The 22040-nt window shown below is 36.1% G+C and overlaps 1 protein-coding gene across 1 annotated transcript in view; it reads right to left on the bottom strand.

Moving 5' to 3' along the window:
* Cda4 (chitin deacetylase Cda4) overlaps positions 1-22040 on the bottom strand; it is a 68017-nt gene that overhangs the window by 8863 nt on the left and 37114 nt on the right. The window contains exons 4-6 of the mRNA XM_089105650.1: positions 19337-19539; positions 13241-13536; positions 8259-8505 (exon numbers count right to left, since the gene is read on the bottom strand). Of these exons, the coding sequence (XP_088961776.1) occupies positions 8259-8505; positions 13241-13536; positions 19337-19539 (746 nt within the window). The remainder of the gene's footprint in view (positions 1-8258; positions 8506-13240; positions 13537-19336; positions 19540-22040) is intronic.

The raw sequence follows: 22040 nt of genomic DNA, 5'->3' as shown, positions 1-22040 counted from the left end.
TAGAGGTTTCAAGCTCCTATTTACAAAAATGTGGAATTTTCCATATTATGCCAGAAGAAAGATCACGGATGCGTGTTTATTTGTTTGTTTGTTTGTTTTTTTTTTGTTTTTTTTTCCCAAGGATAATCGTATCGAACCTGGGATACAATAACATTGTGAGAGTGTTTATTGAAACGTAAATTAGAGTTTCTAGTTCCCTTTTTAATTTACCAAAAAAATGGTGAGAACCTAGGCCCCATCCTACGCTTATTTTTTTTACCAAAGTCACCCGATAAAAATTTTGAGATCGCCATTTTGTTCAACATGGTTGAAAATATGATAAATATGTCTTTCAGGATGACTTAATCCCCCCAAGTTCCCAGAGGGAGGGCTAAAAGTTATGAACTTTACCTAATGTTAACATATAGTATTGGTTATTGGGAAGTATACAGAAGTTTTCAGGAGGTTTTTTTTTCTGGTAGTGGGAGGGAAGGGTGGGTCGGTGCTTATGTTGGAGGATCTGTTCATGAAGGAAGTTTTCATGGGGGAAGGGAAATTGCCATGAAGGGGGCGCCGGACTTTCCAGCATTATTTATTGGTTATTGGGAAGTATACAACCATTTTCAGGAAGGATTTTTTCTGGAGGGGGGGGGATAGAGGAGGGGGTCACTCTGGAGAAGATGTCCGTGGAGGATGTTTCTTGGGGGGAAGGGAGAGGTCGATGAAGGGGGCGCCGGATTTCCAAGCATTATTTAAAAAACGATCAGAAATTAAATAAAAAAACAAGTTTTTTCAACTGAAATGTAAGAAGGAATATTAGAACTTAAAACGAACAGAAATTATAACGTATGTGAGGGGGTTCTCCCCCAAGTCAGTACCTCGCTCTTTACATTAGTTTTTTTAGTGCTTTCAAAAGAGCTATCTATTCTAATTAAACGGCCTTTGTGATTCAGGGGTTTGTGAATCAAAATTTTTTTTAACTTTTAACGTAAAGAGCGTGGTATTGACTAAGGGAGAACCCCTCATATACGTAATAACATATACGTAATAAAAAAAAAACAATAAAAAAACAAGCGATACGGCTAAATAGTAATCGAAACTTTTAAAAACGGAATTTTGATGTCAATAAATGTATCAAAAGAATGTGTTTATAATGCTGATTCTAAATATATAAATTTTATTAAGTTTAGTATTACTCATCAAAGGCTACGAGCCTGAGAAAATTTACTCGATTTTTTAAAGAGGGGGAAACATCCCCTACAAGTGAAAGAATTTTAATAAAAATCACACCGTCAGATTCAGCGTATCAGAAAACCCTATTACATAGGTTTCAAGCTCATATCTGCAAATATCTGCAACTTTGTATTTTTTGCCAGAAGAAAAATATACGAATATAGAAGTTAGTTACGTAAGTTAATTTATAAAGACATCCATTTAGCAAAAGAAAAGTAAAATTTTTATGCAAATAAAAGCTGCATTAACTAAAAAACGATCAGAAATTAAATAAAAAAAAACAAGTTTTTTAAACTGAAAGTAAGGAGCGACATTAAAACTTAAAACGAACAGAAATTATTCCGTATATGAAAGGGTTGTCCCTCCTCAAGGCCTCGCTCTTTACGCTAAAGTTTGACTCTGTCTCACAACTTTATTTTTTAAAACAACAGAAAACTTTAGCGTAAAGAGCGAGGCGTTGAGGAGGGGACAGCCCCTTTCATATACGGAATAATTACATTTCAACTGAAACGTAAGAAGGAATATTAGAACTTAAAACAAACAGAAATTATAACGTATGTGAGGGGTTTCTCCCCCAAGTCAATACCTCGCTCTTACGCTACAGTTTTTTTTAGTGCTTTCAAAAGAGCTATCTATTCTAATTAAACGGCCTTTGTGATTCAGGGGTTTGGGGCTGTCCCCTCCTCAACGCCTCGCTCTTTACGCTAAAGTTTGACTCTGTCTCACAACTTAATTTTTTAAAACAATAAAAAACTTTAGCGTAAAGAGCGAGGCGTTGAGGAGGGGACAGCCCCTTTCATATACGGAATAATTACCTTTCAACTGAAATGTAAGAAGGAATATTAGAACTTAAAACGAACAGAAATTTTAACGTATGTGAGGGGGTTCTCCCCCAATTCAATGCCTCACTCTTTACGCTACAGTTTTTTTTAGTGCTTTCAGAAGAGCTATCTATTCTAATTAACCGGCCTTTGTGATTCAGGGGTTTGTGAATAAATTTTTTTTTTACTTTTAACGTGAAGAGCGTGGTATTGACTAAGGGAGAACCCCCTCATATACGTAATAACGTATACGTAATAAAAAAAACAATAAAAAAACAAGCGATACGGCTCAATAGTAATCGAAACTTTTAAAAACGGAATTTTGATGTCGATAAATGTATCAAAAGAATGTGTTTATAATGCTGATTCTAAATATATAAATTTTATTAAGTTTAGTATTACTCATCAAAGCCTACGAGCCTGAGAAAATTTACTCGATTTTTAAAGAGGGGGGAAACATCCCCTAAAAGTGAAAGAATTTTAATGAAAATCACACCGTCAGATTCAGCGTATCAGAAAACCCTATTACATAGGTTTCAAGCTCATATCTGCAAAAATCCGCAACTTTGTATTTTTTGCCAGAAGAAAAATATACGAATATAGAAGTTATAGAATATAGATATATAGATAGAATATAGATAGTTACGTAAGTTAATTTTAAAGACATCCATTTAGCAAAAGAAAAGTAAAATTTTTATGCAAATAAAAGCTGCATTAACTAAAAAACGATCAGAAATTAAATAAAAAACAAGTTTTACTGAAAGTAAAGAGCGACATTAAAACTTAAAACGAACAGAAATTATTCCGTATATGAAAGGGGCTGTCCCTTCTTCTATGCCCCGCTCTTTACGCCAAAGTTTTTTATTGTTTTAAAAAATAAAGTTGTGAGACACAGTCAAACTTTAGAGTAAAGAGCGAGGCGTTGAGGAGAGGAAAGCCCCTTTCATATACGGAATAATTTCTGTTCGTTTTAAGTTTTAATGTCGCTCCTTACTTTCAGTTTAAAAAACTTGTTTTTTTTAATTTAATTTCTTCAGTAAAGTGCAAATTATGTTCTGGCCTTGGGAAGCCATAGGGGTTTTGAGCCCTACTCGTGTTAATTTCTGGTCGTTTTGGGTTTCATTTATTTATCGATGCTGATTTGTGGTAGTTTCACGCTTGGTAGATTATTTGATTTTATTTTTTACTCGTTTTTGGTTTAATGGAGTTCTTTACTTTTCTCTGAAAAACTTATTTTGTGGAAATTTTTTTAAAATTAATTTCTGTTGGTTTTATATTGACACAGTCTTTTCAGGGAAAAAGAAAATAATACTTTAAATTTTTTCTTTTTTAAGACTTTTTAGTTTGGCCTGCTATTTGTATGCTGGAGAAAAATTTTCAGCAATTTTTAACAACATTGACCCTTTTAAAAATCCGGACACAAAAAGTAGTGTTTAATTTAGTTTCATACCTCCTCTAGTTGACCTGAAATTGAAAAAAAATCCGTTTACTTTCTGTGATAGCTTGGATACACTTACGCTAATTTGATTTGGTTAAATTTTAAGAGCAGAAGTAGCCCGAAAGTTTGAACATAATACCTTCAGTCGTTCTTGGGATACTGATGAGATGCTTTATTGGGAATCAGCATTAACACAGTGCATTTTGATTTAATCGCACGGCAACATTTAGTTTTTAAATATAATGGGCAAATGGGAGAGTGGGCGTGGGAGGGAGACTAGTTGCCCTCCAATCACTTTCGACAACTCCTTCGATACGAAGTGCCCTGGTCTAAACATGTACCCACATCGATCTTTACTATAAAAATGTCAAGCCTTCCAATCACTTTCGACTATTAAAAAAGGTACTAGCTCTTTCGATTTCGAATCGGCTGAGCCCTTTTTGAGTTTCGACAACGACACTTTCTATGAAAGCCTTAAATGCCCCCAGTGCATAACTTACAACCCTTGCCATGAGGGCTGTGAGGGGGTTGTCATCCTCAAAGACCTAATTTCCAGAACTTCCAACTACGTTAAACAAAACGGCTATCTCAAAATTGAGATAGCCAATCAAAATTGATTGGATGTGCTAGGGGAAATGTTGGGTATGAGAGGAGGGTTAGTTGCCCTTTAATCATTTTCGACTATTAAAAAGGGCACTAGCCCTATCAGTTTTCAATCGAATGAGCCCTTTTGAAGTTTCACAATTTTCTATAAAAGTCTTATATGCCCCCAGGGCTTAACTTAAAACCTTTGACCTGAGGGTTGTGGGGGGAGGGTTGTCAACCTCAAAGACCTAATTTCCAGAACTTTCAACTACGTTGAACAAAATAAATATCTCAAAATTTTGATTGGATGTGTTTGGGAAAATGATAGGCGTGAGTGGGGGGTTAGTTGCTCTTCAATCACTTTTGACTATTAAAAAAAGGCTTTACCCGTTTCAATTTCAAATCGAATGAGCCCTTTTTGAAGGTTCTATGACAACTGTCTCTATAAAAACCTCATATGCCCGCAGGGCATAACTTACAACCCTTGCCCTGAGGGCTGGGGGAGGGGGTTGTCATCCACAAAGACATAATTCCCAGAACTTTCAACTATGTAGAAAAAAGATGGCTATCTCCAAATTCTGATTGTATGCGTTTGCGGAAATGGTGGGCGTGAGAGGGGGATTAGTTGCCCTCCAATTACTTTCGACTATTAAAAAGGGCACTAGCCATTTCAATTTTCTATCGAATAAGCCATTTTTGAAGTTTCTACGACAACGCTTTATATAAAAACCTTATATGTCCCCAGGGCATAACTTACAACCCTTGCCCTGAATTCTGTGGGGGGTTGTCAACCTTAAAAAACTAATTTCCAAAACTTTCAGCTACGTTGAACAAAATGGTTACCTAAAAATTTTGATTAAGAGGGGGGTTAGTTGTCCTCCAATCACTCTCGACTATTAAGAAAGGCACTAGCTCTTTGAGTTTCCAATCGAATGTTTGCATTTTTAAGTTTCTATAACAAAGCTTTCAATAAAAAACTCGCATGCCCCCAAGACATAACTTTTCTTCCGTGTCCTGAGGGTTCAGAGGGGGAAGGGTTGCAATTTTCGAAGATCAAATTTCCAGACCATTCAAGAATATTGAAAAAAATGGCTATCTAAAAATTTTGAGTGGAGGTGTTTAGATAAATGGTGGGCGTTCGAGGAGGGTTAGTAGCTGTCCAATCACTTCCGACTATTAAAAATGGCACTAGTCCTTTGAATTTCCAATCGAATGAGCCCTTTTTCAAGTTTCTACGACAAAGTTTTTAACGAAAACCTTATATGCCCCCAGGGCATAACTTATAACCTTTGCCCTGAAGACTGTGGGGGGGGATTGTCCTGCTCAAAGATATAATTTCCAGAACTTTCAACTACGTTGAACAAAATGGCTATCTCAAAATTTTGATTGGATGTGTCTGGGGAATTGGTGGGCGTGGACAGGGTGTTGGTTGCCTTCCAATCACTTTCGACTATTAAAAAGGGCACTAGCCATTTCAATTTCCAATCGAAGGAGCCCTTTTTTAAGTTTCTACGACAACACTCTCTATAAAATCTTATATGCACCCTGGGCATAACTTACAACCCTTGCCCTGAGGACTGTGGGGAGGGGGTGACATCCTCAAAGACCTAATTTCCAGAACTTTCAACAAAGTTGAACAAAATGGCTATCTCAAAATTTTGATTGGATGTGTTTGGGGAAAAGGTGGGCGTGAGAGGAGGGTTAGTTGCCCTCCCATCACTTTCGACTATTAAAAAGGGCACTAGCCCTTTGAATTTCGAATCGAATGAGCCTTTTTTGAATTTTCTACGACACCGCAATCTAAAAAAACGTATATGCCCCCAGGGCATAACTTACAACCCTTGCCCTGAGGGGTCTGGGAGAGTGTCCTCCTCAGAAACATAATTTCTATCTGGAAATCAACTACGCTCAAAAAAATGGCTATCTCAAAATTTAGATTGGATGTGTTTTGGGAAATGATGGGCGTGGAAGGGGTGTTAGTTGCCTTCCGATCACTTTCGACTATTAAAAAGGGCACAAGCCACTCTAATTTCCAATTGAATGAGCCCTTTTCGAAGTTTCTACGACAACTTCTTCGATACAAATTGCCCTGGTCTAAAGAAAAAAAATAATAAATAATACATTGTGCCAACATCGTTCTTATATGCCCCCAGGCCATAACTTAAAGCCCTTGTCCCGCGGGCTGTGGGGGAATGTCCTCCTCAAAAACATAATTTCTATCTGGCAATCAACTACGCTGAACAAAATGGCTATCTCAAAATTTTTATCGGATGTGTTCGGGGAAATGGTGGGCATGGAAGGGGTGTTAGTTACCTTCCTATCACTTTTGACTATTAAAAAGGGCACTAGCCATTCCAATTTCAAATCGAATGAGTCTTTTTTCAATTTTCTACGACAACTCCTTCGATACGAAAGTGCCCTGGTATAAAAAAAAAAATAATACATTGTGCCAACATCGTTCTTTACTTAGGCAGCGCTATATCGCTGCGTAAGATTTAACCACTAATAATATTTGGTGGCACACATATTTAGATGCCCGTAGATTCCCATAATTAAAAGTGTTATCTAGCGGCTTTTTCTTTCTCGCCATTGGAAATCTACCGAGTTTCACTCCACTTACTTCTACTAATCAAATCATTTAAAAGTTCCTGGAACCGTTCTTTATCTATTCATGCCTGAAGACAGCGATATTCTTGGTTTTTTGTTTTTGTTGTTTCAAAATTGTGAAGTCAATACAGTAATACTATATTTTCGTCAGCATTGTCACGTTGAACCGCGAGAATAAATAAGCCAAACTCAATAATTAAAATGAAGAAAACCATACGCCCGTAAAATTTCAAATATTGAAAATGTGTGGATTACAAAAGACTACACCTTTAATGCAAAGTCAAACCTTTTTAAACTGTTTGGTGCAATAGATTCTTAGCTGATTTTTTTATCCAAATATCTTTCTTTTAAATTTGGTGCCTGCTAGTACTAAAAATTGTATATGGAGGGTTTTTTTTAATTAAAAAATCAAATTCGTGATTTTTTCTAAAATTATAAGATGTATATGATTGTGGGAATTTCCACTCAATCGTTTCAAAAACTCAGACTACTTTAACTGTCTTTGGTATTTTTTTTTAAACTAATGAAACAAAGTATTATTAGTAATTTTTTAGAGTATAAAGTAATTCTTAAACTAATATCCAAGTGCTTCATTTATGTTTAATTTATCAATTTTCATCTCTTATCAGAGTCGAATACTTTTTTGGGTTATATATAAAGAATGCTTTAAGCTAGTTTATAATATAAAAATTTACTTCGGTAGCCAGATCCCGTGTTGTTTTATGTCTGCAAATAGACAAACATTTGTTTCGCTTCTACTCCGAATCAGAGTTAAAAATACATTTTCCTCTCGTAAAATTGCGTTCAAATAAATAAAATCCTTCTTTTATTCAGAGATAAAATCTACTACCGGTACTTTTTATGGATGAGTAAGGCAGGGCGGATCCAGGGGAGAGGGTGAGCGGGCCCTGGGCCCCCAAGATTTTTCTGCCGCCCTCACTCTTTGTTTTTTATTCATATTTTTACTCTTTTTTAAAATCAATTTGGTCAATTATTGGCACCTTTGTCACATTACCCTCCCCCCCACTATTTTGCTCATTGGTGCCCTTGTCACATTGGACCTCCCCCAGGATTTTGCTCTAGATCCGCCCCTGTGAGTAAGGCTATTCAAAGGATTTTGTTTTCAATCAGACCTACCAGCCAGCCTTCACGTAGCGAGGTCGCTCGGTAGTTTCCCCCTGAATGAATTTGCCGTCAGCCACAGAGTAACAGAGAGTTTAAATATAAGAAATGTCGTAAATCAAGAACTTCTTTTTTATTTTACTGCATTAGTATTTTTCTTAGTAATCAATTAGGGTTTTAAAAAGTGGGGTTACGTCTTTTTGTCTCCCCAGAAATTCCCTTTCCTTGCCGTGTATGGATTTGCCGCTCAGAACTAGCTAACCTGGTTTTTAATAGGCAGGGCTATTCTTCTGTCGAGAAATAAGGAATAACTCATTGGCTTGCGAAAATATATCTATGGAACTAAAAAAAAAAAACATTTTACCCTGTAAGTATAAACCAGTAAAATATCTTTTTGAGTTTTGCTTAACTCTATTCAAGAAAAATTAATACCTACAAAGTTTGCCCGCAATGAGCCCTATATAATAACTTACTGTCTTGTTGCCCAGTCAAGAAACTTCGTCAGACCCTGTTCTAAGCGTTTTTGCTGAAACCAGGAAGTATGGAAAGCCATAACGTATGGAGCACGGTTGCCATTATAATATCGAGCAAAGTCTTCTTGAAGCCAATCAAATACCTCATCTGCATCCATGTTGTGTAGTACACATTGATCCAAATAAGGACAATATCCTCCATCAAAGTTTTCTACGTAGTGCGAGTTTAATGGGATTTCCCAGACTCCTGAAATATTTTTGATTTGAATAAGCTTAGCAATGGTAACATATAAGGTACGACGAATTTTACATGAAAACAAGTATCTAAAATGAAAAGAGAAAATAAATAGAAAGAGGGCAAGTTAGCACTTCTTGTCAAACTATAAATCACTATGCTATAACGTAAAAACATTGATATAACATAGTATTACATACATGGACGCCCATAAGCTGAATTTTAGGGGTGGGCTTACCTGTTCTAATCGGCGCTTCCAATGTTGTATAATAGAAATATAAAAACAAAAATATGAGAAAAATAAGGCAGCGTCATTCAGTCAGGGGGGGGGGGAGTGCTAGCACCCGCTGTCCCTCCCGTATGGGCGCCCAGGATTAAATTATAATGGTGTTACATAGAATACCATTAGCTTCTAAAATAACAATTAACCAAAAAGGAAAAAATAGATTACTGTAATATACTTCCATTTAATTTCCATTCAGTTTTAATTCCACTGGTTTATTTTTATCGCGCTTATTGTTAAAATCTATGTTATCTATCCCGAGTGGTTTTAGCCGCTTGACTTTGAATTCTTTTTCTGTGAGAACAGGGGTTCGAGTCCTGGTGTCGATGGTTATTTGGTTTGGAACAGAGGATCAGTGGCATGACTGTGATCTCAGCCAGTCAACCCAGCTCTAAACGGGTGCCTAGAGAAACTTTGGGTGGGTAAACAGGAAGGGTGTGCGAAAGCACAGGGTGGCTGGCTCCCAGTGCACTTCCTGGCTGAAAGACCATGAAACGGAGATGAGCACCGCTAGTAGGACTGTAAAGTCCTATCTTTTGTTATGTTGTCCATTTCAATTGACTGTTTCGTATGAAGCTGAGGTCCAGTGTCATTTATTCAGGCATATTAGTGTAAACAGGTTTTCAAAGAGGTTTTTTAGAATTTCCGGCATTCTGATTAATACCTTTGGTATGGTCCAGATTCGTATGCAAGAATCAGTTTTGTGGAGGGAGGGATCTGCAAAAGCCAGAAAGAAAAAGTAGGCGAAATATTGAAAATCGTAAAAAATCTGGAAATTTTAAGTGGCACTCACGCAAACCACAGGGAATTAAGTTACGTATTTCAGTTTTTTTTTAGTTAAACACCTATTGAAATTGATCTTAACTCTATGAAAAGTTCTATCTATTAAAAAAGGGTTATCAAGTCCAGTCAAAGGGGTCATTCAACATACCCTTGTGATCACAACTCTAAGAGATAGGAACAAAAACCATGGAAAAAACGCGTTTTTTCAAATAACAGTAAAGAGCAACATCTATAGCTTAAAACTGATGGGCATAATTTCGTATATGATGGGGACTACCCTCTCTTCAACTTCCCACTCTTTGCTCTAAATTTTGACCTTTTTGTCCCAATTATTTAAGAGCGGTTGCTAAAACACAGTAGTCAGTGGATCGGGATAATAAGAATTTTTAAAACACCATAAAAATTTAGCCCAAAGAACGGGGAGCTGATTAGATGGCATCCCTTCTCTCATATACGGAATAGTTTCTCTGTTCGTTTTAATGTCGCTCTTTATTTTTACTTGATTTTGTTTTTAGCAAGTCCATTAATAAAAGGTGGCAACATAGGTGGCAATAATAAAGGTGGCAACAATAAAGGTGGCAACATAGCCTTCTCGATCACACCACTCAAAATGGGAGATTCTTTTGATAACGTTAGGATGACGTTGATAAAAAAAGAGAACTGCTGACACATTGACATAAAGTTTACAGAGCTGCATAAACAGTTGGCTTGATTCTAGCCTTGAAACAGTTGACCGAAAAGAATTTTTATCGTTTGATTACTATTATTATTTTTTACGTTTTTTGCGATTATTATTATTTTTTTCAACTTTTGATAAAGTTAGGATGGTGTTGTTAACGAACAACAACTGCTGAAAGATCGATATAAAGTTTGCAGAGCTGGATAAACAGCTGGCTTGATTCTGGCCAAATGAAAGAATTTTTGCCGCTTGATTATTATTTTTTTTGAACAGATACTGTGATCGGATTAATCACATTATTTTAGTTTTGTCTCTTGTTTTATTGTCGATAAAGAACTTGAACTGACAGAGAAAAAACAGTAGGATGTAATGCCAAATACCAGCCCACATATTCTGTATTTAGCCCATGAATTTTAATGAATGAGATTACTAATTAAAAAATAATATACAGACCAAACTGTCTTTTTAAAGAGTGAAGGTCTCAGTTTTACGTAAATAGCACAGTTCATATAATTATCCAGTAAGCTTATCGCAGATCATTTCTGGTCTTCGTTCTCGGTGCGAAAAAAAAGCTCCTCCCACTTCCTCGTGCAGTTATTAATAGCGGGTTTCCACTTGTTTCCGATTGTTTCGCGTCTGACTTGTCTACCCATGAAAAGATCTGACACCGCTTATGTTTCTACGTTCTCTGGAGCACTCGCACCCCGGTCCGGGTTTTTATAATGGGTGAGATAGGGAATGATCATACTGGATAACTATATGAACTGTGGTAAATAGTAACTATTCTTTGAATTTAAACTAAGTTCAGTTGTCTCATTCACAAAAACGGTATCATAAATTAGATTTCCCCCCCCCCTTTTTTTAAAGAATATTTTCCCTTGAGTTACCTAGTTAGTATATAATATTAAATTCATTATTTTTATTAAAACCCAAACAAGGCCATACAATACAGCATTCTATTTTATACATCATGATATAATAACGGAAATACTTATCATCTCTCATCCCCTAAAAACAACTACAAAAAAGAAACGAAAGAAAAATTAGATCGTTCTCTTTTCTTTGCGACTTCATTAATATATTTACAAGTCTGGACGACTACCCCTTTTAAAGTCGTCTCCAAGATCTCTGGGAACTAGAGGGCATCACTAGAATTTCTTTTTAACAAACCAGAATATCTTTTTAAAGAGTGGATCAGTTGACGCTGGTTCAGGGCCTCAGATTCGCAACGGCCTCAATTTCTTATAAGTTGAATTTCGATTGACTCGAAATTCAATTGACTTAGTCACAGAAACGAAAATACAAATTAGATTTTGATTTAGAACACTTTCCTGAAGTTTCCTAGTTCCTGTATATTGCTTCTTAAAAGTATGCGGAAGCAACTTCTACAATTCGGTTAAAATGCTGCAAATAAGAAGACATCCTGCTAAGACAGTCCACAGAGAATTTACAATAACATTTCTATGGCAAATTAGCACAGCTATGGTAACTAACATTACAACTATTTTAGCCATTTCTGTATAAATACAATTATAAAGAATCGGAGAATTTGAGGTACAAAAAAAAACAAAGAACGAAAAAAAATGAAAACAAAAAGACGATAGAAAAAAAACTTATATAAACACATCAAAAATTTGTTTATATACATTTTTGTTACATTTTTACGAGCCGGGCAAAAATTCCAGGGGGAGGGTTCAATCCCGGTCCCCCCTCCCCCTAAATACGGCCTTGTTAACAGTAACTGCTAGTTGGATTTTTGGACTACGGAGCGTAAGCCCGTCCAATTATACACCGAAGAGGGAGGTTTTTGGAGATTGGTAGGCTAAAAGAAGATGGGTTTGAAAAGATGAATATAGCATTCAAAAGACGTCACGTAATAAAAGTTTGATCGGAGAATGGGGAAACTAAATACAATTCATCAGTTTGTTTTAATGTTTTTGAGAAATAGTTGGTTGTAAAAATATTTTTGTTTGTTTAAAGTTCCAAGAACGTCAAAATAAAAACATATTTTGCCCTGTTAAAGAATAGCGGAAAACCACGATTTTCTAATTTTATTCTTTGGTTCTTTCAAAATTACGAAGTTTTTTGGGTGTTATTACAGTTTCGACAGTGTTGCCATGTTCAGTGTTAAAACGAATAAGTAAAAACAATTAATAAAGTTTAAAAACGCTATTCTTTAAAGATTCAATTATTAGCAATTCGTTGATTCCCCAAGGACAGCAATATCTTCATAGGAAAGTGCTACACTATCTGAAGCTGTTTGGTGCCATATCATTTTTATTTTTGCTAATTTTTCACCCACGTTTCTTTTTTTTTAATTTGACGCCAACTTCTACCAAGAATTGGTAACTGCTTTTTCATTAAAAATTTAATTCGACATTTTCATAATCTTTTAAGATACACATGGTTGTGAATTTTTATTATAAATGCAGTTAAACAAACAAACAACCAGAGAACACTGTCCTTGGTACTTCGGAATATAAAAAGGTCACGTTTCTATCTATCTGTGTGAGCGAGAAACATAGAAGCTTTAAAGTAAAAATGAAAACCGTTTATGGTATCTTTTAAGAAAAAAGGGATAGGGGAAAAAGGATTAAACCAACTCGGTGAGCTCACTTTGTTTGATGGATTTAACTCTAAGCTTATGAAAAAGCGTCAAAAATCTCCGTCTCAATTACCACGGTTATGCTGAGATAGACAAATTTCAATAAGAGATTTAGACATTGTATTTCAAGGAACGTTTAAGACAATCCTTTAAAGTTAGCCTATTTAAAAGTTGTTGAGCAAGAGCTTTTGTCTCTTGTTATTTTTAATAATTTCTCGAGATTTTTAAAACGCTCAATAAGGAATCTTAGGATAGAATTTGTGTTTTCTGGCATGAAAGAAACTTGTAAAGAAAATGAAAGTAAAAGGTTAAGTGACAATAATCACACTCGGAGTTTTAGGGTGAGGGAGAAAGAAAAGGAGGGTAGAGAGAGAGAGAAAATATTGAACAATATTACCAGGAAATGCTCTAGTTGGACACGTGCCAGACCTACATTCATGAGGAATGGCATGATCTAATGTGTAAGGCCAAACTGGGACTTTGAGAGGGGGTGTACTTAAGCTTGAATCCCAAGCAAAGCCATAGTCTGTAAGTACTTCATATTGGGCATTTCTTCCTGGCTTTAAGTGAGGAGCTCTCATCCCAAGAATGTCATCCTTTTCGACATCAGCCCATCGACGAAGCATTTCGCGCATTCCCACTGCTTCATTCACCCATTCGTTGTAGCCAGCATCTTCTAGCCTACTACCGTGGCTAAAATAAAGATATAATATCATATGATTTAAATTTAACTATCTTACCAAAGTGTGCAAGATATAGGTGGCAGAGTGTGAAAAATAAGAAAACAATGGAGCACGTTTACCACGAGTTTGGACAATTAAACAGGCGAACTCAACATGGACAAATAACAATTTTAGCTCAAGTCTGTATCTAGTGTGTCAGTCAAGGATGACCTAGAGTCAAAAATTTTGCCTGTGTAAAGTTTGAAACTCTTAGTCTAGTAAAAGCTACCAAATGAGTCTGTTAGTCCAAAATTCTACTGACCAAAAATACAGGTTTTTGAACCGCGATGAGAGGCAAAGTTAAAACTTTTCCTATTTGAAATGAATGGTAGACAGCTTTTTCTTTTCTGTCCGAGTGAAGCAATCTAAAGTGGAGTATTTTCCGAGGGAGGGGGGGTATATTCCGCGGGGGGAAATTTTCCGCGTGGATATTTTCCGGGGGGGGGGTATTTTCCACGGAGGAGGGGTATTTTCCGGGGGGGGGTTATTTTCCACGGGGGAGGGGGGTATTTTGCAGGGGGTATTTCCGCGGGGGAAGAGTATTTCCCGGGGATATTTTCCGAGGGGGTAAAGAAAGTTTTCTAGGACAAACCGCATTCTGCAATCATTCTAGGATATCATGACTGAATATCGCCTTGCTCCGGACAAGCTCTCTATATATACAACGAACTTTTCTAAGGGTATCAGCAATAAAGCAATATGAAAAAGAAAAGTAAACAACAGCGCACGGCTTAACACGAGTATAAGGAACCATATGGGCCAACTGAACATCGGCAAATAATAATGTTAAGCCAAGCCTGTCCCAAGAGTGCCAGCCAAGCGCGACCTAAAGTCAGAAACTTTTCCTGAGAATTTGCTACTTTAGTAAAAGCTAGAAAAGCAGTCTAGCAATAAAAATCTCTTGGCCAAATACAGGTTTTTTATTATTATTATTATTTTTTTACCGCGGTGGCAGCCAAAGTAAATACTTTCTATATTTGAAATAAATGATTAGCAGCTGTTTCTTTTTTGTTTGAGTGAAGTAATCCAAAACTGAGGGATGTAAAGAAAATTCGGTAAGACAAACGGTATCTTACAATCAGGCCAGACTTTTATGAATGAATCTTGTCTTGATCAGGAAAAGTTCTCCATATGTAGAATGAATTTTCCTAAGAGTATCAGCAATTATATACGCGTGTTGTGGTGTCCTTGGATGACACACCTATTGGGACTCCAAGTTAAGTCGGCGGTTGAATAGTTTTAATTTCCATGTCTTCTAGTACAATGAAAAGATAATTAGAAAGCGAAAAAGGTAAATCGGACATTGTTGTGCGATTAGTTGGAAAAGCTTTGTCAGTTCTTACACAGAGCCTCATGGTCCAAAACATAGGTCAGCGTTTGACTCAGACTACTCATTTCAGCAACCACTCAGACCTTCAGTAAAATTGACAGAAGTCTTCAAATGTTTGAATACAAAATTCGGTGGTAGAATCTATTCTGACCAGGATTATGCTTTTATATTCCTGACCCCATCTACCGAAGGGAAAACGACCTTCTTAATAGCAGTTTGCGTCCACCAACGGGCCAGAGAGGATTCAGGGGGTTGTTTCTCACACAATATAGATTTACAGAAGAGTAAAAAGCATTAGAAATGTGCTTGTCGAACACCGAGTTAAACACTGAAAAATGGGATTTTGACTGCTATTAGGAAGCAGTCGTTTGGAAAAGAAAGACTTTGCTAAACGTTGAAGACAAAGAAAAAAAATTTGACATCTGTAGCTCAATTTCGAACTGTTGATCTTTTTTTCGTTCTAATTGTTCTAGTTCCGGAGGATTGGGCTTTGAAAACCCTTGATACTCAAGACCCTATACCAAAAGGTTGCATTTTATTTAATTTTTACACAGTTTAAGATTAAGTCTGTGTAAAGATTATAGCCTTAAAATCACAAACAAATATTCGTCTTTGTGAGAGATTACTTAAAAAAAAAAAAATTTCCGAGGGAAGTAAAGACCGAAGTTGAAACTTAAAACGAACAAAAATTATTACTTCACAGCCTATCTAACATATATCAATAAGACAACCGGAAATTAATCAACTGGTGATATTTCCCTATGTTTGTAGGATTGCAGAAAACTTTACTGAAAACACAAAAGCCAAGTATAAAAACAAGAATATTGATTTAGGAGTCAAAAGTTGATATGTAGCCTCACAACACCAAACAAATTCATAACACTTTTCATAGTCCTACAGGGGCTGTGATATCAGTAATTTTCAGTATACAATTAAAATTATCTTAAAAACCTAGGTATGAAAATAATAAGTAAAGTCATTACACAGCATATAAAATAATGGATTGACTTATCAATTAACATTCTGGTCACACCTATCATTACTCAAAATGAAGAACGTATCAACGGTAGCACGACTTTTGGAAATTTAGTTATTTCTCATTGTAACAATGGTGATTTTAAGATGTGACACAAATTATAAAGCGAATGTGTAGTCTTAATACTAATAAGGTTCCTTCACTTAAAACTTATCTACAAAACAATCATGAAATGTCCTTTTCAGATCCAAAACGACAGTCAATCATTGAAGTGAGCTCATTGTGCAGAAGTGATGCCAAATTAAACGAAAAAATAAATAAAACAACAATCGAAAATGCGTTACTTTTATACTGTTAAAAGTGTCTTTAAAAGATTTACTTTTACCGCACCAGAACTCCTATATAGTTTTGTGTTTTTAGTAAAGCGCTTGATTTCTGTATTCCTAAAAACATAGGGAAATATCACCCGTTGTTTTATTTACATTAGTTTTATTGATACATGCTAAATCGGCTGTGAAGTAATAAGTTTTGTTCGTTTTAAGTTTCAACTTCGCTCTTTACTTCCCTCGGAAAAAGCTTTGTTTTTTTAATTAATCTATGCTCGTTTTTGATAAAAATTCATTTAGAAGCAACACTGCTATGACCTTTTCTATTTACACTGAATAACTTCTGTTCGTTTTAACTTTTAATGTTGTTCCTTAGTTTCAGTTGAAAACTTATTTTCTTATATAATTTCTAATCACCTCCAATATAGGGGAGATAAGACACCTCAACCCATATTAAAGAGCTGAACTAAGAAGCCGTACAAGAATTTAAGGGAAAAAAAAGTTTAGAGCTGAAAAAAAAAATCAAAACATAATGTCGTTTCTTTTTGTACAAAAAAATAAATAAAAAGAAGAAATAGATATGTAATTCTTTGTTTAAAAAAATTAAATTTAGTCACACTTAAGAAAGTAACCGTAGGCGAGAAGCTTCGACACAAAAGGTTAACTGACCGGACAGGTTTGTATATCGACATACTTGCGGAAAATTTTGCTAGCTCAACAGAAATGTGCTTTTAGGCTTAGGGATTTAGTTTACCTGTCCCTAAATAAAAGACCACTCTAAGGAATTAATGTAAATTTCAAAAAAAGGTCATTTCTCGTGTAGGGAAGATAAGTGGTATTACAAACTAAGTTTGTTTTCATTTCAAAAATTTTGGGAAGAATTACCTGAATTCTCCTACAGAACTGTTTTCGTTTGTCTTTCTTCCTCTATGGATGCACAATCTTACGTATGGAGGGAATATTACGGTGGCATTGTCAAGTAAAAAATTTGGATAAGTAAGTATAACAATAAGTAATCCTTCTTTTGATATACGACTTTGAGTGGTTTCAGAACCATATGCCTACACTCCTCTAATCACTTTGTGGCAAGGGGTTGGGGTCAGGGGCGTAATTTGCTATGTGGCAGAGGGGGCAACTTCACATAAAAAAAGAAAAACGAGCAAAAATGGGGTTTTTATAGGCCAAATGAAGATACTGAAAAAACAAAGCGAATATTTCGAGAGGACAAACGCCTCTCTTCTTCAGCGCGAAACGAAACGATGTATCAATAAAAGCCAAAAATTAAAAGAATTAAAACCAACTACCTAACAACCATAAAAGCGAGTTATTCGCCAAGTCTTCCCCTCGCAGACCTCATTCCTCCTGCATATCCCATTCCCCCCTCCCATCTGAAATTCATTTTTTCCAAAAATGTTGTCAAAACTAAGATAAGCCTGCATAATTCAAGCATCCACTGAAACAGGTCAGTTTTCTTTAGTAAATCTTTGCCTTTTTTATTACTATATGGCTAATTTTTCAGTTTTCTCTGTCATTTTCACTTGATTTGGGAAATCTTGATTTTGGGAGCTCCTGAATAACCTGAACCCCCCCCCCCCCCATAAATGGCGTCGGGCCGAAACGATTGGAATTACCATTGCCAGATACTCTACACAGGTTAATTACATATCCCTGGCTTGAACAACGCGGAAAATTATAGTTTTTTGCGTGGTTTAATAAGAAATGATTGACTGTAAAGAAGACAGTCCTTGAAGCCATATAAAATCTTGCGTTTAAGGGCAGCTGTTGGGTTTTTCACTATGAGAACGATTAAACTGAGTAATGTTCATGATTTTCAAGCAAGGCATTCAAATTTAACTTTTTTAAATAGAAAAATGGCAAAAACAACAAAGAAATAATTGATCGAGAAACAGACGATCTTGTAAAAATTCAGTCCTTCCCACTCGAAGCTTGAAAGGAATTTAAATAAATGAACTTCATTATAAAAAGTACATTTCCCTGCAATTATTGCCCATCAGAAAAAAATCTGTAGTTACTTGAAACATTGACATAGGGGTGGAATTCCCTTTGTTTCAACACGGTGAATTCAATGGCGGAATCAGAGTTTTTCTGTCGGCTATACTGTCTAAGACTAAGTATCTATGTATTTATTGCCCAAGTATTTATCGTGCACGTATTTTGTTAATTGAGAACTGCAGAAAAACCTCTGTAGCTAGAGTTAGTTCAGACGTTTGGGGAAAACGCAAGGGATTTCCTACAGGGAGAATAGGGAGAATGTTCATACGTATCCGAACTGCAAATATTGGCAAAATATTCAAACATCAGAAGTCATTACTGAAGATACAGACTTGGAAGTTGTTTTTTTAGCTTCTGTAGTCTGAACTTGAACCATCATACAAAAGTTGATAATTCTGTACAAGGGCAATCAAATTGGTTGTTTTATGATGCCTGAAAACATGTTTTTCCAAATTAAAAAAAACCGCTACAAATTCCCAGTCCCTTCAGCCTTCCGTAAAGAAAAGCTAGAAAAAAATCTGAACCATACTCCGAATGGGAATTACGATACTCCCTATCGAAATTCTCATAGGGAGAATGGGAATTCTAAACGTGTGAACTAACTCTTACACGGAATATTGACAACATAGACACAGAACGGGCATGCGAGTACCCTTGAAACAGACAAGAAGTCCTTAAACCTTTTAAACCAATTTTTCAATTGAATTTGGTTGAGTGAAACCAAGTGAAAGTTCAAAATTGGGGCCTTCCGACTACAAAGACCTGAGATCATTGTTAGAAGTAAAATATTCAACGGAAAGGTACCAAACAAGAGCTACCGAATCAGTAATTAATTTATCGATGCTTTAAGAGACAGACTACTTAACATGCAAATGCTATTTTAAATTTATTACCTTTTTAGTCCTACAATTTCTGAATTTCTAGACTTACTAATTTAAGTGTTTTTGAAAGAATTTTAAACCTGGCAATATTGCAGCCCCAACCAGATTCAGTGAGTCAATTGTAATTAGAGCCAGAATATTTACCAGGAGGGGTAATGACTTTTCAGTTTCCTATTATTTCATCAGCATTTAGAGAAATAACTGTAATGTGACGCTTACCTTACCTTACACTACCTTACGCTTACCTTACACTATACACGCCAATTTCGTGACCTTCAGAATGAAGCTGCTGCACCATTTGGTAATTGGTGTATTCATGCGCAACAAAGAATGTACCTTCAATAGGACAGCCATTTGGATTTGTTCGATTCGCAAAAACTTTACGATAGCTTTTGATGTTCAACTCGTTTATTGCATCGTCAAAGGTTATCAGTATCATTTGAGGTGTCTGAAAAGAAATATTTATTTAAGACTCAGCTGATGCTCACCAGAGAGAGAAGAGGATATATATATATATATATATATATATATATATATATATATATATATATATATATATATATATATATATATATATATATATATATATATATATATATATATATATATATATATATATATATATATATATATATATATATATATATATATATATATATATATATATATATATATATATATATATATATTAAAAACAGAAGTAAATTACTTAGCAATAAGCTAATCGTAAAAGGTTTTTCCACCAATAAACCTGCTTGGTAAATTAAAAAGCTTTGTTTTCAGTGCATTCAACCTTTACGTAAGTATAAAAAAGTTATCGAGATATCTTGAACGATATTTTGCGATATCATTTTGGAGGAATATGGTTTCTCTTCCCGGTAGTTTAGGGTTGGTTGCGACACATGTAGGTAAAGCTTAACGTATGATATTTGGAATTTAATTCTTAGAATTTGAGTAAAAGTGAAAATGTTCTGGGGGATGGCTAGTGCTATGTAATTATTTGGAGTTAAATTGGCTGAAGGTTGGTCTCTCAGTGTTAAATAAAGGTTGGTTAAGGATACTTTGAAAAAAAGTTTTTGGGGTATTTTTGTATATTTTTGGGGTATTTTGAATTTTGATTATAGTTACTCCATAGGTGTCGCTACATAGGGGTATGCCAGATTATGGCATGGCGCGCTCATTTTGCCTGGGTAATGAAATTTAAGCGCCGAAACTCATTTAGGCAATGAGTTTTCATCTGATGAGCCCCGATATGTGGTAATCACCGGGGGAATATAATGTTTTTGTTGGTTTAAGGTGCTATAACTTGGTTTTGGAACATTGACCTATACTTATTGATGTTGATTTTGGTCTATTTTCGACTTGATTTTCGGATTATCGGATTGGATATACTGTTTGGTCCTAGGGAACTGGATGGATGAGTAAGGTCTATACCTTGTTCAAGTGCTCATTTATTTCAGTTGCTAAAGTATGAAGACAGTTTTTTTTTTTTTTTTAGCCAAGTAATTACCGTAATACATTATGCATATATATATATATATATATATATATATATATATATATATATATATATATATATATATATATATATATATATGCGACTGTTATGACCTGCATCAAGTTCTGGACAGCGTTGTTCGTAGTAATCTGGACGACCACCAAAGTACCTTCAGAATGGAAACGCAGCACTCTCGTGAGGATCTTTAAGAAAGGCGATACGTCCTTCCCAGGCAACTGGCGAGGAATCTACATGATTTCAATACCTAGAAAATTGCTGACACACATTTTACTGCAGAGAATCAGCTCGCAGCTCGACAGACACCTTCGCGACGAGCAACATGGATTCAGACCGAACCGTTCATGTGCAGACTTGATATTCACCCTACGGCTACTGACGGAAGAAAGCAAAGAATGGCGCTCCAAAATCTGTATGATATTCATCGATTTTGAGAAGGCATTTGACTCAGTAGACCGCCAAAGTCTGTGGAAGATCCTACTGCATTACGGAATCCCTGAAAAGATAGTTTCACTGATTTTTGCGTTTTATGAAGATAGCGAGTGCTGTGTAAAGACACCAGATGGCCAAACCCGTTTCTTCCGCATTATGTCAGGAGTTAAGCAAGGTTGCGTCTTGTCACCGCTACTTTTCGTAATTGTCCTTGATTACATACTGCGAAGTACAAGCACAGACGGAATCAAGCTAAATCCAGAAACACGCCTCAGGGATGTAAACTTCGCTGACGACATCGCCGTCCTAGAATCATGCAAGCAAAGACTCCAAGAACTCCTTGACAAAGTAAGGGAGAGAGGTGGCCAGGTCGGCCTGAAAATAAATAATGAGAAAACAAAATGCATGGCTACCACAGATTCACCACTGAGCATCACTTGTGGAGACCATAGAGTAAGCTGTCCATTTCAAATACTTGAGAATCATAAAGGAAAGCACCGTATCGATCTCAAAAGAAGTGCTCACAAGAATCGGCTAAGCAAATGGGGCCTTCAATAGATTACGGAAAGTTTGGCGGTCCCAAAGCTTCTCTATCCGGCTAAAGTTACGACTCTTCAATAGCAATGTTATGCCAGTGCTGCTTTACGCTGCCGAAACCTGGCACCTGAACCAGGAACAAGAGCTAAGAATACTTGCTTTCGAAAACACATGTCTCAGAAGAATTCTCAACATCCGTTGGCAGCAGAGAATAACAAACCAATCCATCCGTGAAAAGACTGGCCAGCCTCTTGTGACACATATTATAAGAGTCCGCCGATGGAGATACCATGGCCATGTACTACGTATGGACAATCTCCGACTACCAAATGCAGCGCTCCATTGGCAGCCATCGGGTCCACGCCGCAGGGGCAGACCCAGAAACACCCTGCGTCGAACGTACCAGACAGATCTCCGTAACCTGCACACATCAATCCAACCTCAGTGGGAGGACATACTTGCAG

This window comes from Artemia sp. Qi Xiang Cuo, chromosome 19, assembly GCF_049724085.1.
Source record: "Artemia sp. Qi Xiang Cuo chromosome 19, ASM4972408v1, whole genome shotgun sequence".
NCBI lineage: Eukaryota > Metazoa > Arthropoda > Branchiopoda > Anostraca > Artemiidae > Artemia > Artemia sp. Qi Xiang Cuo.
This window is presented reverse-complemented; position numbering and strand designations above follow the sequence as displayed.